This window comes from Dermacentor variabilis, chromosome 1 (assembly GCF_050947875.1).
Source record: "Dermacentor variabilis isolate Ectoservices chromosome 1, ASM5094787v1, whole genome shotgun sequence".
NCBI lineage: Eukaryota > Metazoa > Arthropoda > Arachnida > Ixodida > Ixodidae > Dermacentor > Dermacentor variabilis.
Window position 1 is genome coordinate 283,866,340 of NC_134568.1, and position 19,557 is coordinate 283,885,896.

Below are 19,557 nucleotides of genomic sequence, written 5' to 3' on the forward strand. Positions count from 1 at the left end.
AGTGTTGTGAAGTCCTTCCTTTATCCGTGTGTTTTGTGTGCAACCGAAAATTTGACGCAGCACCTCTACCACTTCTACGGAACTTCTTTATTATAGAAGATTCCGAGCCATGAAGACTATGAGCCGGGACGGCTCATGACGATGATGTGTAGAGATAAAGATGATGCAAATATTGCGCCCACAGTAGGAACCAACTCACTCAGCTTTCAGTTCTTCTGCCAAATAGAACAGCTAAGACTATTTTGATTTGTATTAAAAATTTCGAATATTTGCACAACCCTAGAATAACATATTCTTCCAAGATGTGTAAGCACATGATGTATAAGACTTATTAACAGAAATTGCATTTTTTTGTAGACTTTTTTCTTTGTACACTTTCTACAGCATATTTTTTTTACACCTGCTCGAAGCACAATGTGCCGCGCTTGGATAAACTTCTCGTGTTGCTGCAATTGCCACAATTTTAGCTATGGCTTTTTTGAAAATGAGCTGTTGAAAACCAGCTGAGGCACCTTGATAAGGATGAATAAAAACTTTTTCTCTACAACACACATTTTTTTAATAAATTGCGCAGATACGAAGAAATTTTCATGTCAATAAAAAGACATAGTTACCATATTTACATTGATATAGGTTGAACACGAATATAGGCTGACCTCTATATACTGAACTCGCCTAGAAGTAAAACATAATTTGAATATTGGTCGACCCATGCAGTTTTAGAAGAACAAGCAACTTTTAACATGAAACACCTTTATTTACCACAAGCTCAGCTACTAAATCTCACTAGTTGATGCCAGAAGCTACATCCTCATCAGAAATCACATTACATCTAGCGGAGCATTATTTTAATAGTGGTAGTACACCTTTGTTTGTGGACACAAACATCCTTTCAAGACACAAATGCCATACTACATGTGAAATAATTGAGACCTTTCAGATTAAAAGATTAGGAGAGACTTGCATTAGCCAGGCATCAATATCACTTTGTAAAGCAATGAACAGGGCTAGTTGGTGGCGCAATACAATCATGATTAACAGCACTGTTAGACAGTGAATTTGAATATCTTCTCAGCATGTGCATCCATCCCAAGTAGTGCCTTTTCTTTATTAGTTTTTATGGGTTCCCTAATTTCTGATAAGTTTATCTGTTTACTGACAATCTTTAGACCATGTGATGTTTCTTTGCTTCGGTTTTTGCAATCAATTATATGTTTTTATTGTTTCAATAAAGATTCAGTTGAAAGTTAGAGCTCATCCTGCCTGTTTCTAGTCTTTGTCTATGTCCCTTCACGCTAATAACTAGTGAGAGTTACTACTGGACTGGTGGTGAGCAAAGTGTGTCATATGACACAGCACAGATTCACCTTGTATTACACAAGTTACAACTCTAAACTCGTAGTCTGTGGCAAACAAAGAAGCCAGCCAGGGACATTTTTACTGCATTTTTTTAAAATATAAAAGCAGGTCAGGACAGTGATTCTTCTGAACCATGAACAAGAACAGTTTTCACTAAACACTGCGAAAACCTTTTTTTACGAAACTGCACTTGGCGCAGCCTTGCACTCACTAAACGTGGTCAGAAATGTTAAAATCACACATATTGTGCCCCGGGGATGATTTGCAGAAACCGAAGGAGGTTGTACTTTGCTTGGAGGTGCCAAATGTGCATTTAACCATGGTCCGCAATGAAAGCACATTACCCGTACCATTCACAGCCATTGTTACTGGGCACTGAGAAGGTGATGGCGTCCATTAGTGATCACAGTGTCATTATTACAGGAAGCTGTGCTGATGAACTCTGTTTTTATATTTTTCCATGTCAATGACAGTCTTTTTGCTCCCCGTGTGTACTGCTGCCATGTGCATTTCACATTTTATTTCGTACTACCAGTGGCGAGCTGCCCTAACGGCCGAAGTGGGGGCTTCAGCAGAAAAGGTGATACTGCAGTGCCCATGAAGCAATGTTTCGGCAGCAACACACAACCGGCATGGCTGAGTTCAGAAGTGCAAGCGTCCCTGCCAAGGTGGCCATACCTAGTCACCAGCACAAACCTATGTCTATTCCCATACTTGCACATAATGCAACTCAGGAGTCGCAATGAACCATTTATTTATCGATAACTCATTTGGTACCCTATATTTGAGCCATTTCATGCTGAACCGGTAACCTTTATTCCTTTCGGTTTAAATTTAGTTCAGGTTCAGGCACGTTATAAAAATACCAGTTTGGGTTCAGGTACAGTTTTCGGTTTGACACATTGATGCTATCATGCTTTAGGTAGCCATGCAGACTGTTAAAGCTTTAAACAATGAGTATGAGATGCTAACAGTATTTTTAAGTAAATGTAGAAGCACCATTCATAATTACTGCATTGGCTATATGATGTATGCACATCAGGCCTATTTTCATATTTGCATATTCAGACACTCCCATGCTGTACATCCCTGCACTTATATAAACCAGCCGTTTAATATAGGAGAAGGTATGAGGTGAATACGTACAGTCCGAGTTGCAGTGGCAGAATTTTTCACAAAAGTTCTGCGCCATGACACAGGGACAGTTCTGGTCACAAGCTTGGCCTGGGTGGTTGCACGGAGTATAGTTGTACACGTGATTAGAGGAACTGTCCTTTTTCAGTTGGATCTTGCGACAGTGCATGGACCACAGCCGGTGTTTTTTCTTCTTCTTACGAGGTGGCGTGCTGTCATGTACATGCTCTTCAGGTGGAAGATCTGCAAGTTCTCGCTGTGCAAAGGCATATACCTGAAAAAATGTTACTGTAGCTTTAACTAGTGACAGGTACATGCTTCATACCTTAAGCCTTTAGAAATGACAGAGGCAAGATCTCCGGCTGTAATGATGCCACACACAAACGAAATGTAAACCTATGGTTCACATATGACGACAGCTGTCTGTACAAGTTCCAAACGAAGCCATAGGTGGTTTGGAGTGAAGCCCATTTTGTTTTTTGCCATGTGTTTCCACCCTATTGCTAAAAAAGTTTACACAAAATACATTTTTTTTTTCTTTGATTAATTATGCTTATTCTCAATGCATTTTGTACATCTACATAGAAAATAAACGTTCCTTTTGGGTATCTATATGTACTGTCATTAAAGGGTTAACACAAGCATAACATTTTTTTTTCTTCTTTCAAGAGCGAGTTGTTGCTGCAGTTATTAGCTCTTGGAAATGGCAGCCCCACACTATCCTTACCATAAACAGGGCCAGCAATATTATTTTCTGACTTATTCATAAGTAATTGTGGTTCTAAGAAACCGTATAGCCTGGTTGTTACAGCGTATCGATTTTTATGTGTAGGATGATGTAGGTGAGGTTAAACTATGCTTCACACTCAACTTATGAATTTTCCTGCTTTTACACTTAACATTGGTCATCTCTCTCTCTCTGTCTCTTTTGATGAATTATGGCCACTTGGGTGGCAGCTGATGACTTGGACCACTATGGTACTCTTTAGGCATAGACGTGGCACCTAATGTGATCAGACAAGACCACCTCGTCCTGAATAGTCGTAACATGTGACATACTGGATACCTATCAAGTAAGAAGCGCAACAGCTGTGCAGACAAAAAGTGCTCATTGAGGTTCAAAGAAGGGGCGGGGCGGGGGTGGGGGGGGGTGAGTTCCCTCTGCGCATGCCTGGACTATTCCATGGCAGTGGAGGAGCCATAATTACTCAGTATTCCCAGCTGGTCCCTTCCTTAGTACTGAACGAGCACAATACTGCTTAGCTTCAATGATCTGTTGAGAACTGGTGTTTTAAGGATAATATGGCTGATGGGAGCCATCTTGGCACCAATTACCTTGAATTTTTTCTGTGACTTTACTCCTCTCCCGCTTCAATGATCTGTTGAGAACTGGTGTTTTAAGGATAATATGGCTGATGGGAGCCATCTTGGCACCAATTACCTTGAATTTTTTCTGTGACTTTACTCCTCTCCCGAAGACGTATTCTGCGACGATCGCTTTTGGCGACAGTTTCGCCTCGGCGATAGTATCACCGAAGTGGAACGTCGCAGAATACCTCACGAAATAATCAGGAAACAAAAAGTTCTACAAACTAACATTCGCATCAGTGTCCATTGTAAATAGCCTCTGTTGTGATGGCAAGATACACATAAGATATACCCACAGACTTGTCATTTTCTCATGCTCTTCACACATCCTTCAGTCCACACCAAGAACTTTTTTTTTCCAGTGACAATAATGTGAATTTCAGCAAATATAATCTATTTTGATATAGTAGAGAAGTACCGTATTTATTCGAATCTAACCTGATCTCGATTCTAAGCCGAACTCCGAAATTCAGAAGGGCGGAAAATAAAAACTTTCCTCGTATGCAAGCCGACTGAGAACTCTAAACAGCAGCTTAAGGAAAATAGCTTTATAAACAGTATCCAATGCCAGCCATGGAATTGTCCCGGCTGACTCGCCGTCGACTTCGCTGGGCTCATTGTTTTCATTGTCGTTGCTGTCTTTTTCATACAATGCACAACCTTCGGTGCCATCAAGTGCACTCAAAATGCACGCCTAATTAGGCCTTTTGGGATGTCATCCCAGACTGCGTCAATTTTGTTTTATCCAACGATGCACATTTGCCTTGTCCACGCTGGTTTCCACTGGCTTAGAGGTTAGATGACTGCGCAGCCGTCAGCACAACTTTTCAGTTGAATGCAATATAAGAATGGCACTGCTTGCTCAGTGCCATAGCACCAATGTCTGGCTATAAGCGAATGTCAAAGAAAAACAGTAAAAAAAATTCACAAGCCTGCGCGCCCGCACACCACGGACTCAAAGTGGTCAAAATGGCGTCCTTTCTACGGTGCCTTGATCAGCTGCCCAGCAGATTGCGATGGCTACAATGTCTTTTCATGGTGGCCTGAGAGGAGTGGCATTTTTTCATTTTAATGGCTCTTAACAAAATCCTCTAGTCTAAGCCAACCCTGGAGCTTTGTAACTTAGGTTTTTTAAAGAAATACCTGCTTAGATTAAAATAACTACAGTATTACACATGCAAGAACAAGCACTATACATTACGGGTAAACAGTGTGAAAAAATATAAAGATCAAAGAAAGACTCGACAGGTGCTTCCAGTCCAGTCTTAATTTCTTGTCATTTTTTTCGTGCTGTTTTCCCCGAACGAAGCCATACCAACAGGCTCAAAATAATTTAAAGCACTATCCAAAATCACTTTTCACAGTTTTCAGACTTGATTGCTATCCCCATCGTTAACAAAGATTTTTAGTTTTGGCACTACTACAAACGCATCAGATATTAACTAATTATGGCTCACTTGTGCACAGGTCTTGGTAAGGATGAGTGTAGCAAGTGCACAGTAGTTGCCATAAAAAACTCGCCAAAGAACACGGAAAAGTGATTGCTCAGCTCCAGACCACTCTTCCTGAAGTTCCTCTTGTGATGGCTGCACTACAGGTTCAAGTGATGCAAGTAGACGAGCCGCTTTGCCTTCGAATGATTTCCCTATAAGAGAACGTTGCTGGATTGGTTAAGAAAAGTAGCACAACACTAACATCATGCAATGGTAATTGTAATCAACCCAACGTTAGCGACTCTGTACTGTGCATGTGCTTTAGGAGGTAGTTCTGTGCATTTCTGAAAACTAGAGGTGTGCAAATAATTGAATATTACCAAATCAAATCAAATAGTGAATGTTTGAACAATATGATTTGCGAATTGAATATTTACTACTTGATTTTTTAAATATTAGGACTATTCAGAGAAACACCCAGAGTAGTCAGTGCCTTAATGTGCGCTGCCTTTCCACGGTGCATGGTCTCAGATGGTACAAGGTTGATTGGTCGGCAGCACCGATCAAACTGATAACGCAATGCCAACAAAGGGAACAGTGACATAAGCAGTGCTCATTTCAGAAAGTGCAAAAGCATCTGCGAACATTCAGCCAATTAGCCGCCAGAAGGCACGCAAATCCTGTCAGATATGCATGTTCACACACATATATTCCTGCAGTTCGGAGCCTTCTGTCCACACACATTTAGTTTAAACGTATAGATGAACTTAATACGCATGACAGCGGGCCCGAACGCAGTTTCAACAGCAGTCAGTCAGGCCATTAGGTCTAATCGGTGCTGCTTCATTGGGCGTAGGTGACAAAAGTTCCAGCTTGATGTCAAATCAACTCATATCTATTCACAACATCCACACAGCATTTGAAAAGGCAACAAACCGCCTCGCCAACAAAAGCGACTATACAGGATGGCACCGAGGTTGTTCACGGCCTCCATCTTTGCGACACACCGCACAAAGGCCTCTCGTTCCCGACACCGTTTGTAGACGAACGTCCATCTCAGTCTTTCTTTTGTAGCTTTCAACAAGCCCTCACAAGTTTAGCTTTAGGTTTATACAGTGTTCGCAAAAGTGTGCACCAACCACCTAGCTTCAGACATCTGCATGGATGGACACTGAGGGAATGCTGTGGGGGGAGGGGTTGCCTTGCAGAATTTGCCATGGCCCTCTTGATTTTGAGGCCCTTTGACAGGAGGCAAATGACGCTGACCAAGGCAATGAAAAGGTCCCTGCTTGTTCCAGTCTGCACGACCATGGTCGAATCGTACAGCACCAACGATGGCTACATGCTAAGCGACGATTGAGCCACGTGATGCATGGTTTGTGCTTTCGTCTGTCACACCGATTAATATGCAAAACCCATGTCCCCATAAAACTAGGAGAAGCCTTCAATATTTTGGAGGACAACTGGAAAAGAAAATTTGTTATGCAATAAAGGATTGGCATACCACAGAGGTCTACTATGAAACTAAAAATTTCATAGGACATTCAGTACAAAACTTCACAACTTCAGCTTCATAGGGCAATCTATTCTATTCATTCTATTCAACAGATGTTCAATTGATTAAAAAATATAGATACCGTATTTACTCGAGCCTGACGTGCAGCTTTTTCCCGATAAAACGGGTCCAAAAATTGCATGAGCATTAGAATAGAGTATGACCCTAAATCCGCGTTACCATATCACCAACAGCATTAGAAAAATGGCCTCCTTGTACGCACTTCTAGTCTCGCTGCCGTAGCTTCCTCCATGTGCATACTTCAAAGTTGTACGTGTAACCAGGCGCTGGTGTCTACCGCCTGTCTTCCCGTTTTCTGCATTTATTCAATCAGCATGGAAGCGCCGACTGCGAAGACGTGTTGAGTCCACCATGATGACGCATTTAAAAGGATAGTTATCACATGCGCGGAGACGGATGGAAATCGGGCCGCATCACAGGTGTTCGGAGTTCCTGAAACTTGCATGCCGGACAGACGCAAAGAGAAGGAGGATATTTTCGCCAGCAAAGCAATAAGGAAGGGTTTCAGTGGACCGAAGCAGAGCTGCTTTGCCAAAATAGAAGAGCTGCTCGCGGAATACGTGCAAGAGCAGGGAGTGGCACAGCGGCCTGTGAGGACTGATCTGCTCAAAGTACGGGCGATGCAGTTAGCCCTACAGAAAGGGCTAATGTGGAGTGACTTCAAAGCGAGCAAGTGCTGGCTATCAAATATTATGAAAAAAAAAGGGCTTTTCTCTTCTAAGGTGGAGAGGGATATGCCAAAAATTGCCCGAAGAATATGAAGAGAAATTACACAGTCTTCAGCGGTACGTTTTGAAGTTGCGCCATTGAAACGGCTACCACTTCGGACGGATTGGAAATGCCAATCAGACGCCTCTGTACTTTGACAAGCCTGCCACCACAACCGTTGAAAAGAAGGGGGGCAAAGCAAGTGCGCGTTTTGTCTTCCGGCAATGAAAGAACTAGTCACCACAATGCTTTGCACTGCAGATGGACACAAGCTACCCTCGTATCTTATCTTCAGACGAAAGACATTCCCGAAAGGAATAGTGTTTTCGAGTGGTGTGATTGTGCGCACTAATGAAAAAGGTTGAATGATCACGGACTTGGTCGCTGACTGAATTGATAACGTTTGGCGGAAGAGACCCGGCGGCAGTTTGGGTCTAAAGCTTGTGCTCGATGCATTCAGGTGCCACCTTGAGCAGCACATCAGGGACAAGCTGGCTGCATGCAACACCGACCTTGTCATGATACCCGGCGGCATGACATCGCAGCTCCAGCCGCTCAATGTTTGTTTGAACAAGCCAGTGAAATATAGGATTCGGGCACTCTACGCCGAATGGGTTGTCAGTGGCTGCCACAAATTCACGCCCGCCAGTAAAATGAAGTGTGCCTCGCTGCAGGACTTTGCTGGATGGGTGAAAGATGCATGGTGCACGATCCCAGCTGCCATGGTCAACAAGGTCTTTAAAAAGTGCGGGATTTCGAATGCCATGGATGGCACCGAGGATGAAATTCTTTGGTCTGTTGATAGCGATAAGAATGAATGTGTGGTGTTTAGTGCCGCGAGGGCCAGGTATGGCCAAAGTGCGCCATGCTAGTGTTAATGTTTTCGTAGTGGACTGATGAGTTCTGTGAAGTTAATGTGACGTGGTTGTAAAGGGGCCTAAAAGAGTCGGTGTAAATTGCATGAAATCTACGCGTGATAAGATTATGGCATTGACTAATGACGTGTACTATGAACAGTAAAATGCATTGCAAAAATATGATGCAATATACAAAATATGCGAAATACTAAAACTGCCGAGAGCACTACCGCCTCGCCAGAGCCTTTGAAACACAAGGGCGTAGAGGCATGTGCTATACGAAACAACTATCACAGCGGCATCCTCTGAAGAGAGAAGGCGCTACGAATGTATAGGGCTAATAACATGAAACACAAGATCTTTCAGGAAACCTAGGACTGCATTAGTGTCAAAGAGCGGTTCTGGGCCGAGTAGCATTACAGGATGAACGGGGATGTGCTGCCGGTATGCTAGGAGAAAATGTTTCTTTCTCTCAGACTCGGCTTCCCGACACTCCAGGTGGACGTGGAGGATGGTCAGCCTCTCCCCGCATCTACCACAGGTTGGAGGATCATTTCCAGCGAGTAAAAAGTTATGGGTGTTAAATGTGTGTCCTAATCTGAGACAACAGAATAGGACTTCTGTTTGGCGAGATTTTGTTGCAGAAGGCCAGAAACCTAATTGTGGCTTTATTATGTGCAGCTTATTATTTGTTTCCACGTCCCACAACCGTTGCCAGTAGTTTCGTAGTTTCCTTCGTAAGAAGGGCTTTAGATCTGTGACAGGGACTGCAGCGGTAGGATTAACAGCATGTGATGCAATTGATGTGGCCATCTGGTCCGCCAGAACGTTACCCTCGGTACCCCTATGGCCAGGCACCCAGCATATAATCACATGCTGGTTAGATATATACGCTTTACACAGGACGGAATAGAGTTAATTAATTTCTGGATTTTTGTGCTTACAGAATGACATCAAGGCCTTCACGACACTTAGGGAGTCTGTATATATAACTGCTTTTTGGAGTGTTGATTTCCTTATATGCTTCACAGCTGACAATAGTGCTTAGGCCTCGGCCGTAAAGACACTTGTCTCAGGATGCAGTACATCGGATTCCGAGAAGGATGGCTCGACGGCTGTATAAGACCCGGCATTTGACTTCAAAGCGTCTGTGTAGAACTCTGTGCGTGAGTGCTTATGCTGAAGTTCTAGGAAATGCATTCGTATTTCAACTTCTGGTGCGTGCTTAGTAACTTATAGAAAGGACATGTCACATTCTCCACTCCCAAGGAGGTAACAGCGTGGTTGGATGCTTTAAGCGATGCTCGAGGAGTGTGACATGCATTTCTTCACTAAGCTCCCTCACACGCAGCGAGAAAGGCTGCCTTACAGAGAGACGATTACGGAAAAGTTTAGCACACATCATATCGTTAATGGTATTAAAACATGGATGTTCATGGTTACAGTGTATCTTTAGAAAATATGTGAGGCTGATGTAAGTTCTCTACAGATGCAGTGACCACTCATTTGATTCTGCATATAAGCTTTCAATAGGGCTTGTCCTGAAAGCGCCAGTGGCTACACGGATACCTAGATGGTGGACAGGATCTAGAATCTTTAGTGCGCTCGGAGCGGTAGAGTTATATACGACGGCATCATAGTCCAATCGTGATCGAATTAGGCTCTTATAAACATTCATCAGACACTTCCTGTCGATACCCCATGTAGTGTGGGATAGAACTTTAAGTAAGTTCATTGTCCTTAGACATTTTCCTTTGAGATATTTAATGTGTGGAATGAAAGTCAGCCTATAGTCAAGTATCGCCGTACTGACTCGGTTACAGAGATGATCCAGCAGTGTGAATTAGGAACACTGGAAATGAGAAGAATAAAAAATCGACTAAAACTTTTTTTTCCAGATAATGCAAGGGGCATTAAAAATAAATAAAGAACATTATGTGAAAGCGCCTCTAAAACGTGGTTCACAAAAAAACCATAGCAGGGTACTACAACCTATTAACACACGTACGGATGTATATCGGTATTCCTTTTTTCCTGATGTAATTGAACTATGGAACAAACTGCCAAGTGATGTTGTGGAGAGTGCGAACGTGCAACAATTTGAGCTGGGTGTCGATAAGTTTTTGAGAAATGGTGTACAAATTTTGAATTCTGATTCATGATTGCTCATTGAAGTGCTTATGAAATGTATATGTTCTTCTTCCCTCCCTTAACGACCCTCATTGGAGGGTTAACAGTATGACCAAATAAATAATACCTAGAAATTTATGTTCTTTGTTGATAGGTATTTGTTGTCCACACAGTTGAACACAAGGATCTGGAACCAGGCCTCTCTTTCTTGTAAAAAAGAACACAATAATTTTTGTGGGGGTTGATTTTAAATCCGTTTTTGTCTGCCCACTTGGACACCTTGTTCAAGCCCTGCTGTACCTGTCTCTCGCATACTGCAAGGTTACAGGATTTGAAGCCGATTTGAATGTCATTCACACAGACGGAATAAAAAATGGCAGGTGGTAATGAAGCATGAAGCATGTTCATCTTCACGATAAAGAGCGTGCAACTAAGCACGCCTCCCTGGGGTACACCAGTTTCTTGTGTAAAAGGTCGCGACAATACGTTGCCGAATTTCACGCGGAAGATACGATTTAACAAATAGCTTTTAATTATTTTCAGCATATTTCCACAGATGCCCATTCCCGACAAGTCTCTCAAGATCCCGAACGCCATGTTGTGTCATACGCCTTCTCCATATTAAGGAATATCGATAAGAAAAACTGCTTATGTACAAATGCATCGAGGATACATCCTTCAATGCGCACAAGATGATTTGTTGTCGACCGCCCTTCTCTGGAGTCATACTGATAGGGATCAAGTATATTGTTGAGTTCAAGGAAATGTATGAGTCTGGGATTAACCATTTTTTCAAAAAGCTTACACAGGCAGCTTGTAAGAGCTATCGGGCGATAACTTTCCGCCATGGATGGGTCTTTCCCCTGCTTCAAAACAGGGACCACAATAGCTTCTTTCCATGTGTGCGGAATGTATCCGGCAGCCGAAATAGTGTTGAAGAGTGCGAGTAGTGTAACTTGTGTGTCAGTGTGTAAGTTTTTGATCATGTCATACATGACTCGGTCAGGTCCCGATGCAGTGCTCTTGCATGAAATCAAGGCAGCTCTCAACTCGGCAATACTGAATGGCAGGTTAGACGCTTCATCGTGTCTGCATTTACGTCCGAATGGCTTAAGTTCTTCTATTTCTTTGTATTTAAGGAAAGATTGAGAATAGTGGATTGAGCTCGACTCATTTTCAAAGTGTTCCCCAAGGGAGTTTGCCTTGTCTTGCAAGGTATCCCTTTGGTCATTCACCAGAGGCAACAGATGGATTTGCTGCCCTTTTAGCTTTCTTAAGCCATTCCACACTTTCGCCTCCTGCGTGTATGAATTAATGCCGGAGAGGAACCTCACCCAACTATCTCTCTTTGCCTGACGTCGTGTCCGCCTCCCCTGTGATTTAATTTGTTTAAACTGAATTGGATTTTCGGCATTAGGCGATCTGCGCAATATGCCCCATGCCTTGTTCTGTCTCTTTTGCGCCTCTCTACAATCCTCGTTCCACCAGGGAACATGTCTTCTTAGTGAACCACCATTTGTCTGTGCAATAAACTTCTCGGCTAAATTAATAATAAAAGCGGTACAATATTCAATGGCATCCCCCCACCTATAGTAAAATTATTTATAAAATCTGGTGATAAATAAGATGATTCTTTAAAATGCTCCCAATCCACCGATGCTAATTTCCATCGAGGAATATATGGAGGGTTCTCATGCAGAATTATCAGGTTTAAAATTACAGCAAGGTGGTCACTTCCATACAACTTATTGATCACGAACCATTCTAGGTGAGGCAAAAAAGAAGAATTGATTGCTAGATATATTGCTGAACATGTGTTGTGTTGGACACTGTAATACGTCGGCTACTTCTTATTAAACAGGCAGGCAGTAGTGGTCGGAAGAAAATTTTGAATCAATCGACCTTTCGCGTCGCAGCGCGAATCTCCCCACATCGTGTTGTGGGCATTAAAATCTCCCACAAGTATGTAGGGGTCAGGAAGCTGATCAATTAGGTTATAGAAATCGGTTTTTCTCAGATGGTAGTTAGGTAGTATGTATACAAAACACATAGTGACCAGTTTGTTAAAAAGGATTGCCCGAACTGACACTGCCTCAAGGGGCGTCTGGAGGGTGATCTGTTGACAAGCTACAGATTTGTCCTCAACTATTGCAGCACCACTGGAGGTGTTAGCCTATTTGCAGTCTTTACGATAGATTATGTACTGATGTAGAAAGTTTGTATGGGTTTCAGATGTGTCTCTTGAACACACAGCAACCTTGGATTATGTTTGTGTAATAGTTCTCTAATGTCGTCGAGGTTATGTAGAAGTCCTCGTACATTCCACTGTAGTATTTGTGTTTCCATTATGATAAATGTGTTGGGTGCTGTGTGTTTAAGAGATTAAGATTAGTTCATGGGCCCTTTGGAGGCACCGTGACATGAGTTTTGTCTTTTCTGAAGCGATCGAGAGAGCCTCGCCGCTCCTTAGGCACTGGTGGCGCCGTCTTGCTGGTGGTTGTGCCCATCGCCTTTTGCGAGGTGCTGGACACGCACTCTTCCGAGCGCTTTGTTTGATGTGAAGGCCTCGACACATTGGACGAGGCCTTTGAGACCACCTGCCCGGAGGTGGATGGCCCCTTCTGCTGGGGTGGCGGAGCAGCGCCGCGGGGGCAGATGGCGTAACTGCCGACTCACTGCTTGTTGGTCAGTCAGCCGCCGGAAGCAGCTGTGTCGCTGCCCCCTGACGCGTCACATCGGCAAAGGTGTTCTTGGGTAGGTATGAAACCCGCCTGCGTGCCTGCTTGAAACTTATGTTTTCTTTGACTTTGATTGTAACCATTTCCTTTTCTTTCTTCTAGGATGGGCACAACCGCGAGTATGCGGTGTGCTCCCCATCACAGTTTACACAGTGGAGAGAGTTTTCACAAGATTCAGAGGTGTGCTCATGAGCACTGCATTTCACACAGGTTTGGCGGCCTCGGCAGCTCTGTGAACTGTGACCGAAACGCTCGCATTTGAAACATCGCAGGGGATTAGAAACGTATGGCCGAATACGAAGCTCGATATACCCGGCCTCCATGAACTCGAGCAGAACACTTGTGCTAAAAGAAAGTACGTTTGTCCTCAGTTTTTACTAATGAACCGGCCTTGGATATACTTCCCCTATCTAAGTTTCTGTTTTCACAGATGCCGCCCGTTATCACTACACATGATATCATAAATCTTATTGAAACGCTTAAAGTTCCAAGCGCCCCGGGACCGGATAATATATCATCTAAGATACTAAAATGCACCAAGGACATATCAAGCCAGTTTCTGCAAATAATATTTGTGCAATCGATTGCTACCAGCTCAATTCCAGACGACTGGAAGCTGAGCAAGGTGGTACCGGTATTTAAAGCAGGTAACTGTTCTGATCCTTCTAACTACCGACCGATTTCACTAACATGCATTGCTTGCAAACTACTAGAGCATATAATATATTCACAAGTTGCATCTCACCTTGATTCCAACAGCTTCTTTTTTCCCAGCCAGCAAGGCTTCAGATCCGGTTACTCATGCGAAACCCAACTTTTCCATTTCACAACCAATCTTCACCTAAATTTAGATTTCTCATTTCAGACGGACATCATATATCTCGACTTCTCGAAAGCTTTCGATCGTGAACCCGATCAGCGCCTTTTAGCCAAACTTTCATGGCAGTGTCTTGATCCGCTGATATTAACATGGATTCATTGTTTTCTATCCAGTCATTGTCAATTCACTGTGATCGATAATGATCATTCGCCCACAACTGAAGTTCTTTCTGGTATCCCGCAGGGCTTGGTGCTCAGCCCACTTTTGTTTTTAATCTTCATAAAAGATCTTCCTTCCAGCATTTCATCGTGCATTCGTCTTTTCGCAGATGACTGCATCTTGTATCGCCACATAACTGCATACAATGATCAGTTGTTGCTTCAAAATGACTTAGACAGAATTGAAGACTGGTGTTCGACATGGCTAATGAAGCTGAATGTATCTAAGTGCAAATACATGCAGGTAACCCGCAAGCGCACTAACCTGAGCTACGCATATCCGTTGTACTCAACCACCCTTTCCCAAGTTGAATCTTACTGTTACCTTGGAATTCACATCACCAGCAAACTCACCTGGTCCGAGCACATCACGAAGATTGCAGCTGATGCATTGAAATCACTTGGGTTCATCAGACGGCACCTCAGCTTCTCCCCTCCCTCTATTCGCAGTCTGGCTCACAAAACTTTTGTCTGAACGAAACTAGAATTTGGCTCCCCAATTTGGAATCCACATCAGGCTTACCTAATCAATAGCCTAGAACCCATTCAAAACTATGCAAACCGATATATTTCATCCGACTACGACACCCACTCCAGTGTTACCAACATAAAGTTATCACTTGACATCAAGCCTCTGACGTACAGACGTAAAATCAGCCGTTTCTCATTATTTCATACGCTATACTTCTGTTTTCCTTCGCTTCGGGACTCTCTTCTGCTTCCACCTCTCCGAACATCACGCCGTCTCTTCAACTCCATAAGCATTCTACGTCTGCACGGCTCCTCTAACACATTTAACAAGTCATTCCTGCCTCTTGCAATTGAAGAATGGAATTCATTACCAGACCATATTGTAATAGAACGCGATCCATATAAGTTCTGGCAGTTGATGACATCCTATTTGAAAACATGATGTGGAGAATTCTTGCTTGCTTCTGTTTGCCTCTGTTTACTTTACTGTTGCTGTTTTTATACTCGTTAATGCTTATTTAAAGAGTTCCTTTTGTACTTTTTTTTTCTTCTGTATATATCCTGCTGATCACTGATTGTGACAATGTTTGACAGTGACCTATGTTGTTGTGTTCAATGACCCCCCCCCCCCATGTAATGCCCCTTCCAGGGGTCTTTAAGGGCCAATAAATGATGATGATGATGATGATGATGAGGTGTTTGGTATTTATTTCCTTATCGTCACGCCTCATCTTCATTCGTTTAACGTTGATGACCTTCTGTTCACTGAAGCCTTCCAGGAGTTCAGCTTTAGTCAGCTCCAAGAGATCATCATCCGAGACTACGCCATGGGTGGTATTCATAGTACGATGGGGAGTTATAGTTACTTGGGCGTCCCCAAATGATACTAGATTGGGTAGCTTTTCATATTGTCTTTGGTTGCGGAGCTCTAAGAGAAGATCACCACTTGCCATCCTGGATGCTTTATAACCTGTACCAAAAACTTGGGTGAGAGACTTAGACACGAAGAATGGTGAGCTTGTTTGCATGGGTTTGTCTGGTTGTTCGGAGTGGACTACATGGAAACGAGGGATAGTTTCTTTTTGATGGGCAAAAAACTCAAAGACATCATCGGTGCGCCCCCCCTTCAGGAAGCGATCAGGTAGTGGGGGGAAGGAAGTAGCCATAAGAGAGTATAATTTTGGCAGTAATGCCAGCCACCCACCGTGGAGTCCTACAAGGGGACGCTGGAGGACTTGTGCAACATGGCCTGCAAACGCCAGCTGTACATTACCACTATAACCAAATATGAAATAACCTAGGTTGGCTATACACACAAGGTTAACCCTTGCTGCCTGCAAAAATTGGAAGGGAAGACAGGAAAGATGGAAAGTGATAGAAAGACAAAGGATGGAGGGAGAGAGAGAGACAGGAAAAGGCAACTACAGATTTCCCCCGGGTGGGTCAATCCGGGGGTGCCGTCTATGTGAAGCAGAGGCCAAAGAGGTGTATCGCCTCCGCTGGGGGGCCTAAAAGGTCCGAACACCCGGCATCGGCTCAACACCCAGGACCCCTCTTTCCCCAGACACAGCTAAGCCGCGCACGGCTACACGCGGGAGGGTCCAACCCTTGTGTGCTTGGGTATGTGGTGTCACAACACACCAAACACCTGCTGTCACAGACGCCTCTGCGGGGGTTGATAGCGATAAGGAGTTGTCTGATAGTGACGACGAGTGCTATCTATTGCCCCACACGACTCGTGTATCGTCGCAGTGAAAATCTTGGCAAAGGTACGCTGCTTCCATTTGTGTTTTTATTAATCGCAACTTTAGTGCATTGGGAATAAATCTGTTTTTTCCAAATGAAAGAAAATGGTACTTTTTATGAAAGCAAGCGGTGCGCGGTATTGTACTCTCATCTTTCTTCTTTTGGTCATGGAAAATGGGTGCGCGTTACAATAGAGCTTCTCATTTTTTTTAAATTTTTTTGTCACGGAAAACGGGTGCGCGTTACAATCGAGGGCGTGTTAGAATCGAGTAAATACGGTATGCGTTTTCCAGACCCTCACACTGAACTGAGCTGTAATTAACAGTAGCATAATAATTTGCTGTTTCATTTAATAAAAGTAGACCATACTGTACAATTTGATTCGCAGGTACCTAAGTTTCTGATAGCTTGCAACGTTCTTGTTATGCAATGCTATTAGACTACCTAGCAGGTGCAGGACTGTGTTTCTTGCACAATATTTGTTAGCAATAAACCTCGTGATAAATTTTCCAGTATTCAATATTCTGCTTTTTTTTTTCTTGATTTGATTCAATATTCAATTCGAAATTTACTATTCGGTATTTGCGCACCCCTACCGCTAATGCTATGTCAATGAAAAGAATGAGAAAGGCAGCCAACCTGACAAGCTGTTGACAGTCATCTGTGCTGGTTTGTCTTGGTCTTTCTCAGAGCTGTCACTCTTTTTGCTATTTGTGCGTGTGCTGTCATTGCTATCTTCACCACTTGCTTCATTCCCACTGTCCATGGAAATCTGCTTCTGCATCTTGCGTTGTTCTGATGACTCCCTTTCTTCCTTGAGTTTTGCTTGCAGCCTTGCCTTCACAGAATCCTAAGGTAATAGAGAAAGCACATCTATGCTGAGAACTCAGCAGCAACATACAGCTACCTTGAAAAGTAAAGGAAGCACAATTCTGCAGCTTAACAGCATACATGCGCAAGATGGTGAAAATTATACATATGGTGGGTTCACACACAAGTACCAAGCCCACCCCGGCTTCCCATTTTCACGAGAACACAGGCAAATGCATTTAAGCCACAACAACACACTCAGTATACTTCCTGTGCTGCTTCTAGATCTGGATGCAAATGTTCTCAGTACCTGAAAGCTGCAGGTTTTTCATAACCTGGAAGTGCAACATGGAACTTAAAGGTTTCAGCCCCAGGCTATTAAGCAATTTCATTTTCTCACACATAATCTATTCTGTTAAACTTTTGCAGTTAACAGCACAGAGTGGCATTATTAGCGAAGAGGAAGATGGGATCACTTCTCATGAAACTATATTTATGAAGAAGAATGTTAAAAATACTACACATCCACAGGTTTTGCAGACTAATACTGATACTGTTTTGAAATCACATTGCTTGACATGACATCTCTTCAACAGACACATGGGCTCTACAAATATAGTCAGTCTACAAACATTTACTGAGGTAGGACCAACACATATCTTTAACTACAGCATTCTTCAACCTCACCAAGTGGAGGTAGCAATGTGATCCACATGGCTCAGTGTCCACCTTCATATCACAGCTTTTCCGCTTGTACTGGCTTGGTGCTGGATGGAATGCTGAAAGGAACCAACTAATATTAACATGTGTTGAGAGTGAGGAGCACAGAGCAAGAAAGACAGGAGTGCTGACTGTTTTTTGCTGCAATACATATAGAACAGCAACCTAAAACCGAACAGACCAATAACGCTGAGCATTTTACTGTACATGCTTTTTCTTCTCACCTTCTCTCTTACAGAATCTTGCACTTTCTTAATGCTTTATCACCCCTTTCAGTATTCACCAAGTGTTCTCACGGAATTCGTGTACTGCTTATGGCCAAGGCAAGACTCAAAAGCATAGAAAACCTTACAAGTAAGTTACAAGAAAAAGTGCCCACAGGACCACACCTGTGGCACAAAATGCTTCTGCATTTCATCTGGCACCTCACTTTCCTGTCTTCACATAAAACATGAAGACATCATGGCACATTCTTCAGTTGTCGTCTACAAAAGCCAAAAGACATGAAAGCTTATTTTTGGGCCAATATAGTAAAGTGCCAATTAGCAACAATAGGAGAGTTTTAACCCTTTCAGGGTCAATGACATAAATATACGGCGCCACAAATAAGTCCAAAATGGTCGATGCCGCATATTTACGGCACCGTCTGTACGTTTAAAAAGCGAGCCAATTTCCTAACTTTTTCTTTCTTGGCACATGCTGCCACTATGTGGGAATACATAGAATTTTTTTATCGTACCTGCCTCTCTCGGTTTTCATTGCATGGTTTGTTTTAGAGCTAGTTTGCTCCAACGCATCTATATACTACCACTCGCACATTAGCGGGCGGGCGGGCGGCAATTTGGGTTTTGTTCGGCGAGCGGTTTTGGCTTCTTGCGCTTGTAAAACTGATGGCCATCTCGTTACTAATCGCTCAAAGGATGGCCGCCTGTTTTTCGCTCCTTTAGTTCTCACAGGGGTGAGCATAGGAAGGATGCCGCCGTGCATGTGTTTCCTTTTCCTTTCTTTTTTTCTTGGAGACTTGTGAAAACTAATCGCCTCTGGTTGGCGATAAGATGAAGATTAGTGGACATTTGTCACACGTTTTGCTTTTTTGATGGGCACACAACCACAGTTTTCTTGAGTGCGCTCACCTACGCAGTTCGATTATGCTGTAGACAAATATTAGTTAAGAGCAGGAACATTTGACACTTGCAAGATATTCTCGTTTGCACATTTTCTAAGCTTTGAACTATGTGTATAACAATGCATCAAATTTTATTCTTTTAAGTTTATTTCCTTTTTTTATTGTTGTTATTCTTGAGTAAACAGTACATATATACCAATGCAAAATATCTTTTCCTCACTTTACGGTCACCCTAGCAAAATTACGGTAAACTTTTTCAAAATAGGTCTCTCAGAAGAATTGGAATTTGCAATAAAAAAAATCTACCCTGGGCAAAAAAATCTACCCTGAAAGGGTTAATGGC

The 19,557-nt window shown here is 43.0% G+C and overlaps 1 protein-coding gene across 2 annotated transcripts in view; it reads right to left on the minus strand.

The window, feature by feature from the left end:
• E(z) (histone-lysine N-methyltransferase E(z)) overlaps positions 1-19,557 on the minus strand; it is a 68,768-nt gene that overhangs the window by 12,147 nt on the left and 37,064 nt on the right. For both annotated transcript variants that reach the window (XM_075677180.1, XM_075677172.1), the window contains 4 exons: positions 18,056-18,147; positions 17,198-17,408; positions 5,319-5,506; positions 2,506-2,767 (listed from right to left, as the gene is read on the minus strand). In XM_075677180.1, coding sequence (XP_075533295.1) covers positions 2,506-2,767; positions 5,319-5,506; positions 17,198-17,408; positions 18,056-18,147 — 753 coding nt within the window. The remainder of the gene's footprint in view (positions 1-2,505; positions 2,768-5,318; positions 5,507-17,197; positions 17,409-18,055; positions 18,148-19,557) is intronic.